The sequence below is a fragment of the Larus michahellis genome, chromosome 2 (genome assembly GCF_964199755.1).
Source record: "Larus michahellis chromosome 2, bLarMic1.1, whole genome shotgun sequence".
In the NCBI taxonomy this organism is placed as follows: domain Eukaryota; kingdom Metazoa; phylum Chordata; class Aves; order Charadriiformes; family Laridae; genus Larus; species Larus michahellis.
The window spans coordinates 54,501,216-54,523,934 of record NC_133897.1 but is presented as its reverse complement, the minus strand read 5'-3'; the positions used below and the strand labels follow the sequence as shown (position 1 = coordinate 54,523,934).

Sequence of the window (22,719 nt, the reverse complement as noted above, 5' to 3'; positions counted from 1 at the left end):
TGACATTATTTAGATAAAATGGAATCTGAAATGCTTTTTGAACAAAGAGTTCGCTTGTAAATACATCTAAGAAGAAAAAGTGGATGCTGTTAAACCCAACTACTTGCTGCTATCAAGAATACAAATACTTCCGTTCACTTCTATTAGTGATGGGGTGTCTTGCAGTCAGTGAGAAAGCTCAGAGAGCTTTAAGGATTTGAAAGTGTCCCTTGTCTTGCCATGCTGCGAAACTCAACAGGCACTGCGTACAACAAACCAACAGGTAGTAGGTTCTCTGTTTACCTTTTTCCGACATTCCTCTGTGATGAGCTTAGAGTTATCAATGATGTCTGGGGGGGGGTGAAAAAAAAAGTGTTAAACAAGAAGGTATATTTCTTTTATTTTGCTCTACCACACTGTAAATGGCATAGATGACAATGTCTGATGACATATCACTATGTTTCCTCAGAACTTTTCTTAACAGCAACCCGTAAAAGGCACATTTTTCTTCACAAGCATGAAGCTGTATTACTGTCCTTCCCCTCATCTCTGAATTAAAAGGTCAACTACAAGCTCTGTTATCTGTTTCTTGAGATTTAGCTGTTTCTGAAATCATCACGAGGCATCTTTTGTGTTTTAGGATTCCCACTTCGTTAGTAAATGGATTCTCTTTGTTCTAAAAGGCTACCGGATAAAAACGCCAAGAATTCTGAGGAGTTTACTAACTGGTTCTTGCAGGCATTGGGACTATTACGGTCACTTAAAAAATATAAGTCAATCCTACCATATCTACCCACTAAAATCCTATGGTTCAGAACTTAATGTTTTAATTGTGGATGACAACTTATCCGATTTTAATTCACGTAGACTGATTAAAATATATATATATATAAAACCACATGTAGACAGTCACTAGAATACTTCCTCATTAGGATGTACATGTTAGGTAACAAGTCAATATAAAATCTCACATATTAGGGAATAAGTTGGATAGAAAATTAAAATTTAAGATTTACTAAAAGGAGTGAACAAACCAGTCCGTATTATTAGAAAAAAAAAAAAAAGTACTCACTATGACAAGTTGGACATCTTTTTCCGTTGTAGGAAAATCTACTTAATGTCATATCAAAATCTGTAATAATCTATTTAAGGAAAGAAAAAGCAAAACTGTCTTACAACATGGAGGGACAAAATAAAGAATGGCTAGAAATTCTCAATGATCAACAATAGTTGCAGCTGAGTAGCACGTGTCACAGATATCTCCCTATTTTATTGAACTATTGTAATGTTAGCCAGAATATCCTGTAAGAATAACTTTTTTTTCTAACAAAAACAGAACTGTTTTTCTAATTCATTTCGTCAGAATATTTCCTAAAATTACTAAACTTATATGTTTATATCATTACTTAACTAGTGTCTATCTGAATTATAGTGAATCAACAAGGGCTATTTAAAGAGTTAACAGATGGCTAAGTTTTGGAGATTTCTTGAAGGTTGACTTCTGTTATATATATATATTCTTAAATTTTTTTGGCACAGAGCAACAATCACATGACTGCTTTCATTCCGAACTGGTTACACCTTCTACTATCTTTACCTGAAGTTTGGCAGCTCCACCTTTGATGAGGCCACAAATAATCTCTTCTACTCTCCCTGGGTCCTTAATATGGACAGTCTTCTTCTGAAATTCTGGCATCTATGAAGAATAAGAACAAAGACAGAAATATACTTACAGAGAAAAACTTACTAGGTAATACCATCAGATTGGAAGCTCTGCATCTATAAACACTTTCACGTGACATCAAGACATGCTCAGGACAGGAAGGCAAGTTAAGAGTAAGAAGAAACAGAAAGTACTCTGAATGTATGAACTGATGACTGCATACTGCTCCGTTTGCTTTCAACATCTGTTTTCGTGTCTTCTCCTAATACCAAATTATTCAATAAGCTGACACTCACAGGAAAGTTAATTGTATGAAGTAATGGAGATATATAGTAACGGAGATAGGGGGATCACCTTATGGTTCGAGTATGTCACTGGGACATGGTGAATCTTAAAACTAGCTGTTTGTGCCATTAATACGCCCTTAAAGTTTCAACATAGATAAAGAAGACAGGCTGATTTGAGACACCCATTGTTTTGCATGTGTCAACTGAGTACTCCAATGCAACAAGGCTGCATAGTAACTCCTGCTCCCTAGCCAGTGCATTATAATTTTCCATTGCCTATTTTACCACACACTTTTGAAATAACACATGCTATCACACCACATATTCCTTCTGAATGAAGACTATTTCTTGAATATTATGATAAATGCTGAATTCGGTAAAAAAGGAAAAAAACCAGCACACAAAACCCCTCCCCCTCCCCAAACACCACCCTCCCCGCACCCCACCCGGCCCTTTGCTTACTCTAAAAGCTTCTCTTCAACCTTGCTGAAATGATAAAAGAACTACTTACTTACTGACAGAAGTTTTCTTTCCCTTCTTTTATAATCATGTATGGACTATTTCTAAACCAAAGGCATCGGACATTTGCAGTCTGTCTACACGGCCATTTATGAGTAGCAAATTTTATTTTCTATGTATAGAATGTCAGAGATGAAGGGCTAGGAATTACATTTTTCACAGTCTGATCATTCAGCTTTCCTTTTCTTACAGCTGGCATGTAATCTTTGCTGCAATGAGCTAATAAAAAAAATCAAACTGAAAAAAAAACCAAAGCAGCTTCTATTTCCAGACACATTTCTGGAACCAGAGTTCTCATATCGCAAATTGTTAATAAGTCACAGAACACTCTTTCTTGCCGCTCTTGATGCTGTTATGCCTTTTGTTTATTAGTAACAACCAACTTGAAGTCAAATTGCAATTAGGTTATCAATCATTTAAGGAAAGGATGATATTTTAAAGTCTTGCAAACACACGCATTTGTAACGGAAAAGACACTTGTGTTAGGAAAAAGGAGGAGTTGAAGGTACCTTTAAATATCGTCCTAGTCCACTCTGCCCTCAGGCAGGAGCAAACTATTACAGCTACATCATTCTCAGCAGATACTTGTCTAACCCATTCTTCAAAAGCTTCACTCACATATTCCTTGCTTTTCTCAACCAGGTATTTTAGTGCTCAACTATCTTTATGTTCAGAAAAGTTTGCTTAATCTCTGTTTAACCTTCCTTTCTGTAATTTTAAGTCATTCAACTTGGAGGAAATTACTCTTTTTCACAGATGCTGATGGATATTTTTCCCTTCTTCCTGATTAAAGAACCCCAATCCCTTTAATTCTTTTGCAGAGCACAATTTTCTAAACCTCCGACAATTCTTGATGTTGTCCTGGCCTACCCATTTGAACCATATAGTTCTTGAAACACAACATCCACAACCGTGGGTATCACCTTTCTGCTCTGCGCTTTTCAGGCTTCAGCTGAAGCCTGTCCCATGTCTTTGGGACTTTGTCCCATGTTTCCAGGACTTTGTCCCATGTTTCCAGATAATATCTTTGCATATACATGTGAATATACTTACTTTGTTAGCAGCAATGTGGTGATAATGATTCAAATTCAGCGGGTAATGACCAAATATTCTTGAAAAATTACTCCTAAGCAGAAACAGGTAGTTGCACAAAGTGCTACATTTTACATTTTGTCTTGCTGGATTGTATCTTTTCTTCCACACCAGTGTTCCTATTTTTCAATATAACAAATAATTCCAATCCCCGGTATGCTACTGCTACTTTCTGGCTGATATCCTCAAAGACACTCATGGAAACAGAACATATAAATCCTTCTAAAACCCTGAAAATTTTCCAGGGTTTTCCACCCACCCAAAGTTTCACCTATACCAGAATATCTTTCCGAAAATTCTTAAGTCATTACAGGGTATCTACTACTACTTTGCTTTTTAAGTCTCATCATAGAGAAAAAAACGGATTCTTTTCACTCAGTTTGGAAGAGTTAAAGTTTTCCTTTGCCATCCAATGGCAAAGACATTTTCTGTAAAAATGGTACCTCTTGTACCAAGATAGTTGTTCTCTATGTGGCTGCAGTGCCTTGTTACTTTTATTAGCACAGCAAATTCAAATAAAGGTACATTAGGACTGGCTTCCAACGATCACCTACATCCCAAACTGGGAACCGTTAAGAAAGCTAATGAGCATTTTAAAAAAAAATTTCCGGAAAAATATCTGTTAAAGAATTCCCTAATCTTTTGAGAAATACATCTACAAAGTGTTTACAGATATTTATTCAAAATTATCGGCAGAAGTATGTCAACTGGTCTCGCTTCATGAAACAAAACACTAACAATCTGCAACTCTTTACAGGTGTTCTATGGTATTTCTTTTATATGTTACACGGTGCTGGTAAACAAAAGTAACTTTACCACTTGTTTGGGGGGTATATAGCATTTTTTCTCTATAATGAAAGATAAAGCAATTTGACACGGTTTTGTAATTTTTTCACTGTAAATTGACTAGTCTAATTCCTTTGACTTTCAGGAGGCAAATTACATATATATATTTTTAGACTTGTAATGCAATAAAATAAACAAAGTGAAATCTAAATGTGTCGTTTTGTAAGAATTAGTTCAAACGTTGTTTGGTTTACTTAGATACTAAGCAACCGACTTCCTAATATAACTAATTTAAACAGAACAGATGTTGGGGGAGATGGAGAGATCAGAGGGAGAGACTGTATGAGGAGACCTGGATTGCTTGCTACTGTTTTATTTCAGACTAGAGGACTTTTGCAAGTTTTTGAAACACCCTGAGGAAAAACCTCCTTGGTAAACGCTTCAGTAGATGATGTTAAACAACACATTGCTTAAGGTTTTGAATATGAGGAAAGCTTCCTGCTTTGATGTTGTAAACTGACACTCCTACTTGAGATCAGTTTTTAAGGTTCCTTTATTTCTAATACATCTTTCATTTTTACACAAGAATTGAAGTCTGTTGAAGAGTATTTTAATTTAGGGGGGAAAAAAAAGTGTTCTGCAGCGCGTATAACCCAATGTCAGTCTCACAGGCACTTTCATAGGCAAAAACAAGTCTTCTTTATGGATATGGCATCTGATAAAGCCTCAGTCAAATACGGTTAGTCAAAATAGCCACCGTCCCCATCACTAGTTCCTTGTATTCATATTTGCAACTGAACGTTAAGTAGCAATTCTTTTATTTAGGCTTTACCATTATTACATGAGAAGTAAACAAAACTCTCTAATAAGCAGTCACCAGTTTTCTGGCAAACTGTCTCCTTCTGCCGGGTCTAGCTGTTGTGTTTTTGTTGCATATTTGCCATTCTTCAGAGTTGAAAGAGACAAGCAGATTCAAGTTGGAAAGAACTGATAAGACAGATGAAAGAACAAAGAGTGAAAAAATGCCAATAAGAAAAGTCCAGTCAATTTGATAAAATTTGTCTTTCTATTAAGTGTTTAAGAGAGCTCTAGGAGTCAACTCAATATACACAAAAGGCCCAAAATTCTGATGCACCAGTTGACTGGGAAGAACACATATGGAGAGACAGCCAAACAAAATACTCCACAGCAACTAACAAAGGCAAGAAAACTTTTCAGAGGAAGGAGCTTTTACATACAGGACTAAAACCCTATAAGCACAGGAAAAGGAATTCTTATTTCATTGAGACAGCTGAAAGTACACCATATTGAATCATTTAAGTGCCCCTATTTATTCTGTCATTTTATAAAAGTCTGAGAAGAGTTTTGCTTTCTTACCAAGGATATCTATTTGTTCCTTGAATAGCTCAGAGATCGGTATTCCTTTTAAAACACATGTTAAAAGATGACAACTCCCAAAGGTAATTTGTGATCGGCATATACATTGGCCACAAATACATTTAAGTTTCTAGTCTCTGACATTTTTAAGGAGCCTTCAAAGAGGAGCAAGGAGAACAAAAACGAAAAAGATTATTTTAAAGGTTGAGCTTAATTTGATTTATGAAAAGTAAAAAAAGATCTGCTTGTTTGTGATAGCAGGTAACTGGAATAAGGATGTAGGAAATTCTTTTGTAGCTAACAATGTTATAGTCATACCTTGATGAATGAACAGTAATGGATTCACGCAGGTTTGGAAATCCCCCAGTCCTACAAACCACAGAATGGGTCATTTACAACAAGGACAGTTCTGAAAAATTACAAGTCTATTTAGTACACAAGACATGCATCGCCGTAGCTGGGTTAAATAACGAGGAAAAGTATTTACTGTAAAGAACATAATGAATTCTACTTTTGAAATGCACAATTGGATAGCAAGAGTGCAAACAGAGCTGCTTTTATGTTGTATCCGGGTGCTGCCTCCATATATTGTTTTGTCAGTATGTGAGACTGTATATCTAAGTGCATGCTGCATCAGTTGAATTATTAAACAAGAGTTGATGATAATCACTAAAACGAAAGGTAGGTGTCTAAGTGAATTCACAGATGCCACAGTAGGCATTTCCAATCAGATATCCCAGGGAATTAATAACTGATTGTGCGTACAAGGTGTAATGTCATACTCTGGAGTTAAGATTATACTGAACTTTACGAAGTGCTGGAGGTAGAGCTTCCCTACCCAGTAAAACAACAACGTAAGTCCCCGTGATTGAAAAAAAATAGAAAAAAAAAAGTCCAATAGAAGAGTAGCTAATATAAAGAAACTTGATACAAAGGACGACTGTGGGACCTTCTCTTGTTTTCCCTGTCTGTAATTTTAAGTTGGGAAGGATGAGCTGATGGATGACTTGCTATCTTAACTACATGGAGATATGGCTCATTTCACAATCAAATCCAGATACAGAGTCTGAAATATTACCAGTAATAACTAAAAATATAAGCTTGCTAAGTAATGCTTTAACCAAGGACATAAAAAAATGGGGCAAAGTATTTTTATACTGATACCCTGTAAGACTACACTACTTGGCAAATAGAAAGTTTTCTTATTTACAAAGACTAATCTAATATGGATGCCTCCCAAAAATCACGGCTAAGAAAACACCCTGCAATATGGGTGGATAAAAATTTAAGGGAACTTCTCTATAATTCTCAATGATTGACAGAGCACTTTGTTAGGTGTCAGTAATTCTGAATAATAATAAGGACTGTTCTCGCACGTACAAACATATTAAGAATATTCCACAAAATTTCAGATGACCATAATGCCATAAAAGCGATAAGACAATGAGTAAGAACCAGCTGTAATACTGTTGACAGTATGTGAATTTCAATTATCACACAATTTCTTTTTTACTACTTTGTTGGTAAACCTGCCTTAGACTAGACTAGGTTCCAAACCTGTTAACTTTTGATATAGAAGACACAGCAGGGTGGGGTAGCGAGGAGGGGGAACTATTAATGTTATTTCTGAACAAGGAAAATGCAAATCAAAGTGATAAAATGGATAGGATTCGACTATTTGTAAATTTTATTTCTAGTCTATGGTGATAGCTTCCAGGTAAACAGTATAAACCAAGAATAAATGACATTTATTTTGGGAACTGCAAATGCTCAGTTCCAAGGTCTGAGACTAGCTATCACATATACTTACTTGTGGACATGTACCAACCAAGGCAGGGCATGGCATCAGTGATAGCTGTGAAATCTGATACCCTGGCAAGCTACGGAAAATTGGTTTCAGTGTTCTTGGTGGCAGAAAGTATCAGTTTGGTGAAATTATAAAGAAAAGGGGCACATTCCTTAATTCACATTTACATCTTATTTTCCATGGCCGTTTTCTTTTTGATATTATTACAGAACATTACTTTCATCTACTTACTCTAGAAAACAAAGCTTAGCAAAAAACTTTTGAAAAGCATGCAAGCTTCTTCATGTAACTTCTGCTATTGGCAATGCAGGAGCTGCAAGAAGTGGGGGAGCCGTAACAAAAACGACAGAATGGGAGTGTGTGCGTATCTTTTCCTCCACCTACATACGCTCATGTACAGCTACGTGTGCTCATATGCTCATATATATATAAACCAAGTTTTGGCTTTAATTCAGAAAATTCGAATTTTGGTCCATGCGTGCAACAGCAGTTTCTCTTAGCAGCCCCAGCTGTAGTAGATTTATCTTTTAGACAGGAACATTAAAAGCTACTGAACACGACTGTAGTCACATCAGTCACTGCATTACGTGCAGCTGGTCAGGAGAACTGCGCTAGTGATCAGACAGTCTGCTAGCATAATCTGAGCTCGGGACAGATATTTATTAATTTATATTTACCAAATCCAAAACCATAATATGTTTTATATTCATGTGATGTAAACTCAAATATAGTAAGAAATCCTTAGTAACTAGTAATTACCAAATTACTCTTTTGGTAGTTTTGCCAAGAAATAGCCTTAGGGCTACTTATCTAAAAAGTAAACAGGCAAATGTTATTATGAAAATGAAACCACAGAACATTGAGTATCTTCACAGTTGCTTGATGACATGCTGCAAAAATGGATACCCAGCACAGGTTACATGAAATAACTGGAACTGGCTTCGCTACCTAAGCTATTTTAAGAAAGGGAATAAGATGCTTACTAAAAATAATTTTTCCCATTTTGTTTAATTATTTACATCTTTTTACACTTAATGGGCTAGACTCTGATATTTAGGTTGGAAAAAAAACCATAAAAAAAATCTGGAGAGCGTATTCACAGAAAACACGACAACAGCGTTTCCTCTTGTGCTTTTAAAGGAGAGTACCTGTGCGTTGAGCTTAGGGCACTCCTGATTCTTCTGTCCTTGATTTTGTCCTACTGCAACAGCATAGGTGGCAAGCAGAGTCCAGAGACGCAGGGCTTGCATACAGGCTGCCAACAAAAACCAACCAAATCCTTTTAAGAATTGGTCTGCTATATTATGTGATCTTTGCTATACCTGCTGTATAGAAATAAAAGCAGACATGCACAGTACATAGCTACGTCACTCTGAAAATACCCACATTTAAGAGTGCTCTGATACATATTTAAAAGTAGAGGAACATTTAAGTTGAATTAACCTATTCAATAGAAACTGGTAAATATATTTGTTCCTTCAATGCTGTTGCCAATTCTGTGCTATCAGATTTTTCGTTTAAAAAGACATTTCGTCACAATAAACAACTGTAAGTAATGCCTCGGCTCATAACCCTGACTTAAAACCGCAGGCAGAAGACAGTCAGTACCGTTGACAGACGCTGTGCGCACTTACCGGAGGGTTTTGCAGGAGCAGCTGCAGAAGCAAAAGAAAATTCCTCTTGCTTGAGGAACACTAATATAGCAGCACAAAGTGCAGTTGAGGGCGTTTCCAAATACAGCCTGACTAATCCCCGTGCAAAACCCCAGGGTCCTGTGACGCACGTCAGCAGCGCCCAGCAGTTTGTTATGCTCAGCACTACAGCCCGACGGGCTTACGGATGATCGGCTGGTGTACCAACAACAAAACCTCTGACCTTCGCTGCATGAACAGCTTTCAGGGATGCGGCAGGCGAATTTGGGCGGCTCTAACAGAGGAAGGCACTTGTTTTTCAAAGCAGAAGTTTACTACGCCGTTACATTTTAACCCTTTTACAAAGCCTTCCCAAGTATTTTAGGATTTCCTGTTGCAGAGTGCCACAAATTTCTGAAAGCGCATTGACACGGTCTCATTAACGTTTACAAGGAAGAACACATTTATCTGTGCAGAAGCAGCAAATTGATTACTTAATTAATCTTTGCTTTGACTTTAATTATCTATGTGATACTGAAACAGGAAATCAAGGAGGCTTGTTTGTCAGGATTTTTGAGAGACTCAACATGCTTCCATTAGTTTGTCATTAGGCATGTCGCCTGATCAAAGACAGTAACTACATGACACACAAGATGTATTTAAAAGGAATCTATTTTACTGTGAGAAGATGGAGGAAGTATTGTCTAATCTTATTTACACTTTGAAGTTGTGTAAATGCTTGGAAGCATCACGTGAAGTTAACTCTTCCTACAGCAACAGCGCAAGCTTCCCTATACTATCGCATAATTCATGTTCAACCTTAGGTTTCTGATCACTATTTCAGGCTGCCAGAACTAACGACAAACATCAGACCAATCCATACCTGGCCATGAATGCGACCAGTGCAATTGTCAGAACTGAAGCAAGGGCAGGTTAGTAGTATAACACATATAAAATCCCTAATGCTACAACACAAACACACAGAGCCCCCCTTTACCAGGGCTCTAGAAATTCATTCATTATGAAAATTTCCACGTAAGGAGGATCTGCTGGTTTTCTACATTGAAAAAATCAATAGACTTCTTCTGAATGGCACAGTGGATCCATATATGTTTTGGGTCTGCATTCCAACTGTAGGCCAGTATGTGCTCTGTTAGGATTCCTCAGATTCTGACCTACAAAGAGTACTTTCATTTTTTTCAGTTGTGCTCTCTGTATTTTGACCCAATGAAACAAAATCATCCTCTTAGAATTGAACAAGATCCCCCCCCCCAATGTACATGTTGAGGTCTGCTGTATCCTGAAGCAGCAAAACAGCTTGAAAGGCATGTTCAAAATATAACATAATCCCTGCAAAGACTATACGCAGTTGTCGTGGTGTAACCCAACAGTAAATCAAACTTACTTGGCATTGGTATTTGCCAGAATTAATAGCTCCCATTAACCTACTTGCTATAGCATTTGTATATTGGTGTAATAGGTAACATACAAGGAGTATTACCTTCTGTAGTATTTTAATACAGTTAGCATGCTTTGGGTTAATAGTATCTCCCTAATAATGTTTGGGAAAGCTATGTATAATGTCGAATAAATATGAATTATTTGCACAACAAAAAGCTGTAGCTTATGTCAATGCTGGATTTCCAATTTTAAAAAGTCTCATGAACAATGAAGTAAAATATGCTTGCTAGATGAATCATGTACTTCAGGTAAAGACATCACTTTATACATTCCATTTGCAGAGTACCTGTCTTGGAGCTTTTATGTGTTTCAAAGGTGACAATGGTACTGGTATAAATGAGTCTTGTGAACCTCAGGGGTGAGACTGGGATGTGGTGGGTAGTGGGGCTGGCCTGTTGATATTCTGGTACTTCTCAGATGTGAGAAAATTAATTCTAATGCTACCAAGAATTTAAAGAAAGTTAACTTGTTCTTTATGAAAGTTGGGGAAAGAAAAAATAAAAGTTTGGCTGGTTTTTTTTTTGTTTTTTACCTTAGATACAATTTAAGATTGAAGACAAGAATTGCAGAAATTAAGACCAATGTTTACAGACTAATTTTTGGTAACCAGACTAATTAGAAAGCATTTTTAGGGAATGATTACGGTGTTAATGAAACAGCTAGAAAATGACGTGAGCAAAATTTCTGTAAACATTAATACAGCCAACACCTAATTCTTAGAAAAATATCTACTGTATCTCTAATTACTTTCACTTTAATGGAAATACTGTATATGAAACTCTTCATCTAGAAAACAAGGAAGACCGCCTTTGCAACTCCAAGAAACTTTTGTGTCAAATGCTTTAATTAACTAACAATAGCTACTACTGACCATGTTCTGTTACTGCTGATATTAGTCAGTTCAGCATTTTGTTTATGCTGTTTAACTTCTGTTAAGAGATGAATTAAAATTACCACTTCTTTTTTAAAGAGAGAGAAACAAAGCCCTGCATGACATTTCTACTCTCACAATACTGAAGGTCATTTATATATATTTTAAGAACCACGAACTAAAGAGGTATAGCTCTTTCAACAGATATGTTCTATTTTAACCTTTTCTCTTTGGCTGAGGGCCATATCTTGACTGCAGAATATTCTACACAGAAGAAGAGAGAGAGAAAGAAAAGAAAACTTAAAATATTAGATGATTTGTCATTCATTTAAGGCTAGGAAAAGGTTCAACTTTATATGGTGGTGTGTTAGGTGAACTTGATTTGCAGAGATTCAGGATGCTCTCAAAGAGTATGAAGCACTGGAATTTTTAGTCTGAAGCAGAGACAAACTGGTTCTACCGGTCCGTACGCACCTCTGCACTAAGTTGCACCTATTTGTGGAAAGAAATGAACACAGCACAGGTAAGTTACGTAAGCAAGTAAGCTGAACTCTTTTTTTAAGGTATAAAGTTGAATATTTCAGCTGAAGAGACATCGGCTTTTAAAGATCAAGAAAGAGGTCGTATTTAGGAGTCATTTCTGTTCATTAGAATTAGAATATTTGCTACAAAAATCAGAGGTGACTGAATCCTGTCTACAATATAAACATTAGCTAGTGGCTTTTCATGACTTTACTGCCTTTTATTCTTGTTTAGTGAGCCTGCTGCAGCTGAACAACTTTGAATATATTCCCGTATGTTTAGCATATTCACAAACTTGAGCAATATGCTGTTTTACTGCAGTGATCAATTTCAAACATTAAGGATCTGTGTTTGTTTTCTATTTTTGCTTTTGTAGTAAGTCTACTTAGTACCTGTTTTCCAAAGCAGACTACTTGATATAATCTCCACAAGACAGGGAAAGCTAACTGAACCTTAGCACTCAAGTACCAAAACCAAGCAGAAGAAAGGAACCAACATAAAAGAATTTAATTCAAACATGGTTTTTATTCATGCCCTATTGAACTTAGTTACTGAGCAGCATACTGGTTCCAGCTTTAGCTTTTTGTAGTTCTAAGTGACAATTACCAAGAAAACATGATAAATGTTCAGTTTGGTGAAGCTGGGGTAAATAAACGTTTAGAAGGATGCCTTGCAGGAATTTTGGATACCACTTATTTTTCCAGTACAGGTGTGGTGTAAGAAAATGCTAGCCATGTTTACAGCTGTGACGCAGTGACGCAATACAGAAATACTATTTGTATATGAAAGTGTGTCTGTATTATAGAGGTGACTCACGAGGAATGTAAGAGATTCCTTAAGCAGAAAGAGCCTGAACAGCACTTGCTATGGAAGAGTGCTGAGAACGTATTAAAGACCGAAATCATTAAATTGTGATAAATCCAGAGAAGACACATGCTAAGGTCGTGATGGTCTTAACCTGAATGGTTTTAAGACTTGGCAGTATGATTTCAGCTGAAAATTTCTTTTGCTATCATATTTAAAAAAGGTAAAAATAAATGCATGCATGGAATAGATTAGAGAAGGTAAACACTGCATCACAAGACATATTTAGCAACTTTGTTTGCTAGAGATTTTCTAGATCTGATCAATTTTTCTTTATAATACAAGAGAAAACGTGATCTTCTATAGTCTCACCATTTATGACTGTATTGAACACATAAAGTTATCAGTGCTAATGTATACATTCAAATGTATAAAGAACCGCTAAACTTCTCAAGTATTTATTGTTGTATTTATTATAACAATCACTATGATGTTGCTGTCATTGAAAAATGGTATTTTGGTAAAACCCCTGTTGTTCATTAAAAAAATAAGGCTATATAAAGACACATTTTAATTCAGCAAGATAACTGTGCATGTTTTAAGCATGGGGTAGATCTCAGTTTCACTAGGACTAATCAAAAGTTTTACGCAGTGGAGAAGAACAATGATTAGCTTATGGTAAGGTCATGCAGTGAGATAAATTATTCTGGTTTAATGATCTCTCAAGGTGGTTACTCTATAAAGGTCTATGAGGTCAGAATTAGAATGAGGGGTTGTGTGCTTTGCTTTGCTTTTTTTTTAAAAAAAAACAACAAACCAAACAGTTTCTGCAGTCGTGGAAATCTAAAATGAATAGAGTTTTAGCATCGATTAGAAAAACGTAGGAAGCCATGACTTGCAATTCTATATGGAATTGATTGTTCAGATGAGAGAATGAAGATACTGCAGCATCATTGTCCCTTCTGCACCTTCCTCTCGTGCTTACAAAAACACTCTAAAAGCAGAGATCTCTGATGATGGTAAATTGCAACTGACATTTTGAATCTTACGAGAAAGTAGGAATGAAGGCAAGCCAAATGCATTGCGGACTTGGTATCTTGAAGTCCAGGTAATAGAACATAGGGGTAAGAGGTTTTGGATGGACTTACCTGTTAATCAAAGGCATTTCTCAAACACAGAGGTATTGCTACACATTACAAAACTCAGACAGAACTGTAACAACTGTGGCAACAGAAGTCGACGCTTCATGCAGTATTTCAAATCCTCTATAGAATCTAGTCTGTGAAGAACTAATAGTAACTAGGGCCTGGATTTTCAGTATTTCATGTGATCTCCTCCTGTCAGTTATTACTCCAGGAAAAAATTTAGTCTCTTTCTGAGAGAATATATGGGGTACAAACCATATAGAACCAGTTCTGATGATTCTGGGATTGAACGAATACAGCTGAGGGCAGGCATCTGTTGCTTCTGATTGTATGTTAGGGGAATCACCTCATCTCTGTGCTTTGCTCCCACTGCCTCACTTTGGAGAAAATTAACCTTTGAAACTGGTAGGTTAAAAAAAAAAAAAGAAGCTATGTATTATTTAGTAATCGCTGAGTATCTGGAAATATCCAAGTGATCTTCAGTCAGCAATCATATATCTTGGAAATACCAGTCTATAAATGACATCCTGCGTGAGCCAGAATTTAATCTGGCATTTTTTTCTTAACAGTTACTCTCCTCCCCTTGCCAAAAAAGAACATAAAAATATTCTAATTGTAAGCAAGCTCAGATCAATACTAAGAAGTTATTATATTATGCTTAAATTTTACAAATAGCTTCTAAAGCACTAGAATTATAAGAAGAAATCAAGGTTGTGACACTCACTCAATCCAGGGCACAAGAAAACTGAGCCTTTTTTCTTGGCCTTCATCCTTACATTTCACTGGTGCCTATTCTTACTAATGCTTTCTGGATAGCCCTCTTTATATATCCATTATGCACTTGCAACTTAAATACCAAATGCACTTCTGGTTTCCGTACCTTACGGTGGACAGAGCAGAACTCAGAAAGGCCCTGAGAAGGGCAGTAAAGATGGGCCATGATATGAAAAGCTTCCACACAATGAACAATTCAATATAACAGAATTCATCAGCCTGGAAAAGAAATGACTGGATGGCATAGAAAAGGTTAATAGGGAAAGATTGTTTGCTATCTCTTCCAGTGCAGGAGGTCATCAACCAAAATTAACAGGAGGCACAATCAAAACAAATCAAAGGAGTCAGCTACAGGTCACACAATTAAGCAAAGTAGTAAGATGTGGAATTCCTTTCTGGTGATACTGTAAGTGTACACAGCCTTAAAAAGGTACTGGATAACAACATGAAAAAACCTCATCTTAAGTTACAGACACTGTCTCTGACATACAAGCTGCTGGAGGCTGGTAAATCATTCTGGAAAAAAAAATCGTGACGACTTGCTCCTGGGCTTTCCCTGGGCCTCTGCTATAGACCCCTGCTAGACAGACGATACTATCTGTATCAGGCAGGACCATTCATGGAAAGTAAGTCAACACTCCCTCTTTGTAACATGTGACGACAAGGAGAATCACTTGCTCTTCATGATAGTGCTTCAGTTTAATTTCAAGTATCTTATTTTTTTACCCTATCCTTCCTTTTTTCTACCAGTTCTTTTTCAGATACTGAAAATTCATTTTTGACAAATTAGAATTTTTGAATTTGAGTGGTATTCCCATTTTCCTTTAATACTGCTATGGTAACAGGATAGATGTTGGAGTCTGGCTATCTGAAAGATCTGTTCCCCTCTCACATTACACAGAATCTAACGCTTACTGAAAGAATGCTTACAGGTGAGGTTGTTGGTACAACTAATCCTTCTTCAAAATACCAAGGCAAAGAGTATAGAATTCTAAGAACCGGCAGTATGTAGATACTGTGGTGTATTTATAAATTCTTAATTATCTATCAGGTGTGCAAAAGCTCACCTTGCATAATAACATAATTTTGATGACCTATACTATTTTTTCCCCAAACTGTACATTTGCATGTATACTTTTTATAATTAAATACCCTATATATATTTATATCATAGAATCATAGAATGGTTAGAGTTGGAAGGGACCTTAAAGATCACCTAGTTCCAACCCCCCTGCCACGGGCAGGGGCACCTCCCACTAGACCACGTTGCTCAAAGCCCCATCCAGCCTGGTCTTGAACACTTCCAGGGATGGGGCATCCGCAACATTTTGCATGCACAATGCACATAAGTTGAAATAATTTATAACAAATGCTTGTTTCCCTTGAATCTTCCCATGTAACACTGTCTAGAATGGAATTTGCATTAAGCCCAAGGCCTGGACTGAAGCATTTGCTGCTGATTCTCTTCTTCTCTTATCTGCTTCTAAGAAAAAAACATCTGCTTAGATTTTTTTTTCACTAAGCCTAAGAATGCTGTATCTAGATCAAATAAACTCTGACCCTTGAATGGTGGAGTTGCGGGACTCAGTTTGAAAGCAAAGTCAGCAGGACAAAGTTTAATCTACAATGCATTACCAAATACTACAATTCTGATGGAAGAATGTAGTGCTAATACAATATCCCAATTAAAATTACACGCTGAGACTAATCAAGTTTTTAACTGTTAGGATCTCATTGAGTACAGACACTTCTTTAAACTTCTTGAAAAAAAATAAGCATTAAGTCTAAAGATGAAATACAGCTACAATACACTCATTTTAAAGGTAACAGACAGCATGATGACTTGAGGCATGATGGATTGTTTTGCCTCTGTGTCTCATTGTTTTATGGGTGTTTCTGACTGCTAGATTTACTCAAAGATGTAACTGGATGCTCCTTATTTCTTGTATTTCTGTGTATTTGCCCTCTGGAAGTGAGATAGGACATGTTCACATCCAATTTGTACTAATACTATCACTACGATACTTTGTACTATACTACTACTACTGCTAATGTACCAGTACTGCTACTGCCTTGTATTTATTCCTACCCTTCAGTTTTACATAAAATTTTTTCATGGTAACACGTAGACCAGATAAAGGTCATCCATAACTGATTTACGTTGCAAAGGCAGATGCAATCCAGGATAATAAATGTTGTCTTAATAACTGCTAAGTGTAAAAATTACGCTTTTAGTCTGATATCTAGTAAGTTTTCAACAAAGAGGGGAAGCTTTAAAGGAACAGGGTTAATGGTACATTTCAGTGGTATTCATTCTGTCAGCATTAAGGTGGAGTAAAACAAAATCCTAGGTAAAACCAAAAGCTCTAATAAACTTGGGTTATTTCAGTGATCTGCACAGCAGACAAACAGTTCTTTATATAAGGGTGCAGGAAGGAAGCTACAACAAATGAGCAGGGAAACAAGTAAGAACAAGTACATTTGAAAAGGAATCTAACCAGATCAAGAAGTCTGAAATTCTATATTCACTTAATGAATCATCAGTGTCCAAGTCTGGGCCTTGCCCCACCCCTTTTAAAAAAATAATTTACAAATTAAATAAATTAAGTCTTTTTTTTTAAAGCCACATTTCCTTCTAGCAATAGGCATTATTTACATAATTTACAGAAATGTTATTAACATTTTTTTTTGTAATTATTGTCTGAGTCAGTGCAGTTCTGTATTCTTTTGTAATATTACTAAACAAAAGGAATATAACTACAACTACTTTTAGTACTTAAACATGGTGTATTCTTTGACCTGAGTGCTCCAACATTAAGCAGATGTCTACTTGTACTGAAAAATGCCTCATCTTTTTTTAACATTCAAGTAAAACACTCTACTGATATAAGGATTAGCCAAATTAGAAAAATCCAACGGAGTTTTAATGAGCACTGATTTTTTTTTTTCTTAAACAGTCAGAAACTCCTCACAAATAACCTAAGACAGAGGTGACCCAACACAACAGCCACAGATTCCAACTTAATGGCACAGTGCCAGTCACGCTGCTGCATGATTGACGTGGGACTAAAGATCTGCCTACTGCAATCATTGTAAGTTCTCTGATGTTTTACAGCAGCTGACCATTTGTGCTTGATTACATTCGGGTAAGAGAAAGCGGCTGACGTCCAGCAACTGGTCAACATTACTGTGATATGAAGACCTCTGCCATAGGAAGAAATAGTCACTACAGATCAACTGCTGCACAGCGCGTGACTGCAAGAAGCCCAGGGGAAAAGTTAGACTTCATGTCCTAACTTTTATTTTCCACGTCCTCCATGACAGTATACTTACCCAACTCTTTTGCCCAGTCTTATCTGGCCTTATATCTCTTTGCACACGCTGGTTAGGAAAGGAGGCCAGGAAGAACAGTTGTGAGCTATTTCTGCCTCTCAGTTGCACTTAGCATGTGATGGGATCAGCCAAGTTTCAGTGCTGAGTATCTGACAGGCAGCAGAGACATGGCTGCGACTCTAGGCCTCTGCATGCAGAAGCGGTTCAGTTGTACGAGTCTGATTTGCAGTTAGGTAGTGGCCAAGAAATGCCAGTTGTCGTGGGACAGGATTTCTTAAATGACAGATCATTTACAAAATAGGGTCTATCCATCTTCAGAGACCTACTGTGCAAACCGATACAATATTCACACTAGTGCCACCTGCTGCTCTACACTGTCTGTTGCAGCTCAACTAGGTAAAATTTAAATCTTGAAAATTAATTACCATCTGACAAATGCACCATATTATAGCAATAAAATCTAACACTCTGTTTCTCTTCCAATACTTTTGCTGAAAATCTCTCCAAGACTTATTCTTCATAATAAGTAAACAGTATGCTGTAGTATACTTGCACAAAATATGCTTGTGTACGCACACATGGAGGGAAGAAAGAAGGCCGATGGCTTCAAGCATTGCATTACACAATTCATTCAAGTGAAAATAAACTGTAAGAGGCAGCTATTCTGTTTTTTTTTTTTAAGGAAAGAACTTCCAAAGTTCAGGTATTTTTAAAAAGCTTCTAGATTACTGAAATTGTGACATTGTTACATTTACAGGTTCATTTAAAATTGCCATTGAATTTACAGATAGTATTCTCTCCTGTCTATAAATGCATGAATCCATACCCTGGGTCTCTTCAATGCCTATATTAATCAATTAAGATATTTTTTATAAAAGTTGATAGTTCTTGTTAGCTCAAGACTGACTGTTGAAATGCTAGGGAACTTTAATTCATAATATGAACAAATTTGCGATGATATGTGTATTCAGACAATTAAAAAACCTTCTTACTACTTATATTGTTTGACAGTTAAAGGTAACATGTTTAATACTTGCAGTATTTGCTATTGGTCTTAATCTGTAAAAAGAGTTTAACAGAACAGCTGCCATTATAGCTCAACCAATAATCAAGAGTTATCGCAAAGAGGAGAAGAATCACTTGAAAGTATGACTGAACACATACCAAGCATTTATTTAAAGGTAAATATATTCCAGAGCAGAATGATTCATTGAAAGATTGCTTTTCTGTCTTAGAGAAAGACTTTATACAAAAGATAAAAGAAAGCAGAAAAGAAGCTCTTCTGAGCCTATACGTACAATATATATTGTGTCCTGATATTTACATGTATTTACTACTTGGAGCACAATTTTCAGATGTAGTCCATTGTCATGTTTTTGATAACTGTTATAACTAGGATAAATGAGTTTTAAAGAAACTAATGCAGAATTAAAGATTTAATTGATCTTCCCATACCCATTCTTTTTAAGAATATATGTTTCAATACCTACTGAATTAAAATAAAAAAGGCAGCAGTAATTTCAGGAAATTAAAACCTACTTCTGAAACAGACAGTTACATTTAGGATTGGCTTATCATACTAAATGAAGTAAAATATTAGCATGAACATAATCTGTAGAGTAGACTACTTTTTGATGCTTAACAGTGTTAGAAGAAAACACTGAAATTGCATCAATTTTTTTTCTCCTAGGATCCGAATTTTTAGAATTTCCAAATGAATTATTTTACAGTGAGAATAAATACCTATTACTAGTATCAAATTTGTATCGACGTGAACTATGCTTAAGTGTTTTTCCTGGCCGGTGTAAACTTGCTTCACAAGCCACATTCTAGGTTATTATATATTATGATTATCTGTGCAAAAAGCCTGTAGGCAACACAACCTTCTTGTAGTAATGCTGGTGTTTATCACTTTGTCAGTGTGATTTTTCTATTGAGGAATACCATCTAAACAAAACCCAAGTTTTACAGAAATAGTTAGATGACAACTCCAAATGTCAACTCATATCAAGTTTAACTTGGTTTTAAAATTTTAACAATATTCTAAAAATTATTCTAATACTCTAGTCACTAGTAATGTAAGGGCTCTCAGTCCACGTCAATAGGTAGGGGCAGTATTAGGTCTCAGGAGTTCTTTTGCTTTTCACTACCTAGGTTTGTATCACAGCACTGTTCTTTTGGAATAATAATATTGCCACATGGATCACATCACTGAATAGCTCTCAAGGTCATGACATTTTAAATATTATCACTGCAACACCCAGAAAGTGACAATGTCCTGCAGTGGTATCATTAGAGAGAGTCCACGTTCCTTCCATTCTCCTTTTATTCATTCCAGTTTGCTCAGGCCCAAACTCTTATTCATCTTTGTAAAGGAAAAATTATGCATGAAGGAGTTTGACATACTAGCCATTTAGATTCTTGAATATGTATGCTACATATTACATACTCCTTTACTTTATTCTCCACTTGGAGATCATCAGTGCCTCATGCCAGAGTAACGTCACAGTTACTATAACAACTAGTTACTAGCACCAAGACAAGAATAAAGTGGAGTGGTACATGATTGCTGCCAGTTGTAAAGGTCTGTATCCTTCATTTGTGGCACAAATGCTCTGATGCCCTATGAAACGAAGCCAGAGACTGGCAAGTAAAATAAAATAATGATGATAAAAAAAAATATCTCCCCACACAAACCCTATGACATTCACACTCACAGAATATATTCCTTTGTTTCTTAGGGAAGCCGACAAATAGCAGTTACCTCACTTATTCATTTGCTTATTCCTCTCCAGGTAAATTCTAATACTGAAAAAATCCATGCATTTCTTTTCCTCCCCAACATATTAAAAAGGAAACTGGCCAGCGACACTTAACAATGGCTGGTTGAAAAGTCTCCTGTAAAATGAGAAACTGCTTTTTTTAAATTGCTTTTTAATTTGCTGCTCTTGGAATTTGATACAAAGTCTGTTTTTCAGGTAATTAGATCCTCTCACTCCAGGAACAGAATGGAGAAATAGACAAATGAAACTCAGCATTTCCCCAGTTTTCTGGAAAACAAACCTGAGAGAATAAGTCTCAGTTTAAGGTATTCTGCTATTCTGTTTTCAAACAGCTCTATTATGTTTCTCATCCTTATAAATTAAATACAATAAAAAGCTCCAAAAATCACGTGAGAAACAAGCTGCTGAAAAAATCCAAGGTGCTAACAAACAACAAAAAATACTGTTATTCCATTAAGCAGTTTTTCTTACATTAATCCCAAATTTTAGTTAGCATGGGCTATTCCTTATAGATGAGTATTTTTGAAAGACTTAGGCAACATTTTTCACTTTAGTTTGTGAACATCTGTTTTCTGCTGAGTTTCTAAAAGGCTTTGCAAAGAGTAACCAAGAAACAGAAGTCTATTGTCAGTAGAATTCTTTCACTATCTAAGGATCCACAACTTCACTGCAAACTTGTCTGGGGCCTGAAAAATCCAAAAGATTGAGTGTTACTGTAAGTGTTACTGATATCAAACATTATCTAGTAAGTTATTTTAAGAATCTAATTATTAACCTCTTTAATTAAAGTTAGCAACCTTGCAGCTAACTTTTACCTTCACCTGACTGCAGGAATACTTTTACAGTGTCACAGAAATGGCAATTTGGCTGTGCAAAGTAATACAGAAGGCTTTGGGAGATAGTTATTTCTTAACACACAGTGTAAAACTTCACGTGACTGGCTATATATTTACTATTAAAGCCTCTGTTACTTCAGAAGTGGAGCTGAAGTAAATCCGTCTACATTTATCAGTGCCTAAGGGATGCTCCCTATTTGCAAACTTCAGACGGTCAATAAGGACACAATACTAATACTTTAATTCCAAACTTAAACCTTTGCTTCCAAATAAGATGCAGTAGTTTTATGCTGTCTTTATTAAGCTTAAATTTGTGTACCAGGCTAATTACTTTGCTAAAGAATTCATCTACTCAAATGTGAGATAGATGGTTTAAAATTTCTTGATTTTTATTATTCAACAAGGAAACATGGTTACCCTTATATTTTCTACAATGCTTGAGAATCCCTTCCACTTTTCTTCACATTAAACATCCTTGGTTCCATAATCCCTGACATTAACTTGTCTTAGAGATATTCTATTTGATTTATAAAGGTCACTGTCTTTTTAGCATTAAACACTGCTATAAGTCAGTTTTTTACTTACATTTGGGTCTTACATTTATCTGATTTTATTTTAACAAGAAAAAGTAAAAAAAAAAATTGCTGTATTTAATTATAAAGAAAGAATATTTTATTGGTGAGAATTAAGTCACATAACTAAGGTGTAAATAGGCCTGATCTGTACCAATTCTGATAAAAGTTATAAATCAAGGTAATTATGAGTCTGATGGGGGTATAAAACCGAAGTGTAATGTTCCCCAAAGAAAACTTGAACCAAAAAAATCTGCAGAAAATACAAAAACAATCCGGTAATTTTAATCTAACACAGAAGACCAGCCTGGTATAGTAACTTGTGTACTAGAAAAAACACATTTCAATAAAGCAGTATTGTTCCCCATCACCACCCTAACACTAAATTACAGACTGGAAACAGCACCTTCTCCCCAACGCTCAAAGGAAAGTCTCTCTCATGATAAACTAGAACAGATACAGTGTTTTGTAAATTAC

The 22,719-nt window shown here is 36.0% G+C and overlaps 1 protein-coding gene and 1 long non-coding RNA gene across 10 annotated transcripts in view; one reads left to right on the top strand and one right to left on the bottom strand.

Annotated features, from left to right (window-relative positions):
• NT5C3A (5'-nucleotidase, cytosolic IIIA) overlaps positions 1-22,719 on the bottom strand; it is a 29,418-nt gene that overhangs the window by 3,968 nt on the left and 2,731 nt on the right. For 2 of the 8 annotated variants that reach the window (XM_074575487.1, XM_074575492.1), the window contains exons 2-5: positions 8,659-8,765; positions 1,577-1,675; positions 1,052-1,121; positions 283-329 (exon numbers count right to left, since the gene is read on the bottom strand). In XM_074575487.1, the coding sequence (XP_074431588.1) occupies positions 283-329; positions 1,052-1,121; positions 1,577-1,675; positions 8,659-8,760 (318 nt within the window). In that variant the 5' untranslated portion in view covers positions 8,761-8,765. Of the gene's footprint in view, positions 1-282; positions 330-1,051; positions 1,122-1,576; positions 1,676-5,703; positions 5,854-6,021; positions 6,113-8,658; positions 8,766-9,144; positions 9,375-22,719 lie in introns of those variants that run through there. The other 6 variants (XM_074575488.1, XM_074575490.1, XM_074575489.1 and 3 more) reach the window with 6 other exon arrangements.
• On the top strand, positions 10,975-21,817 carry LOC141739035 (uncharacterized). Of its 2 annotated transcripts, XR_012585562.1 has the most exons (3): positions 10,975-11,996; positions 15,185-15,344; positions 17,676-21,817. It is a non-coding gene; the product is annotated as an uncharacterized LOC141739035 (long non-coding RNA). The 2 variants fall into 2 exon arrangements; XR_012585561.1 differs by lacking the exon at positions 15,185-15,344.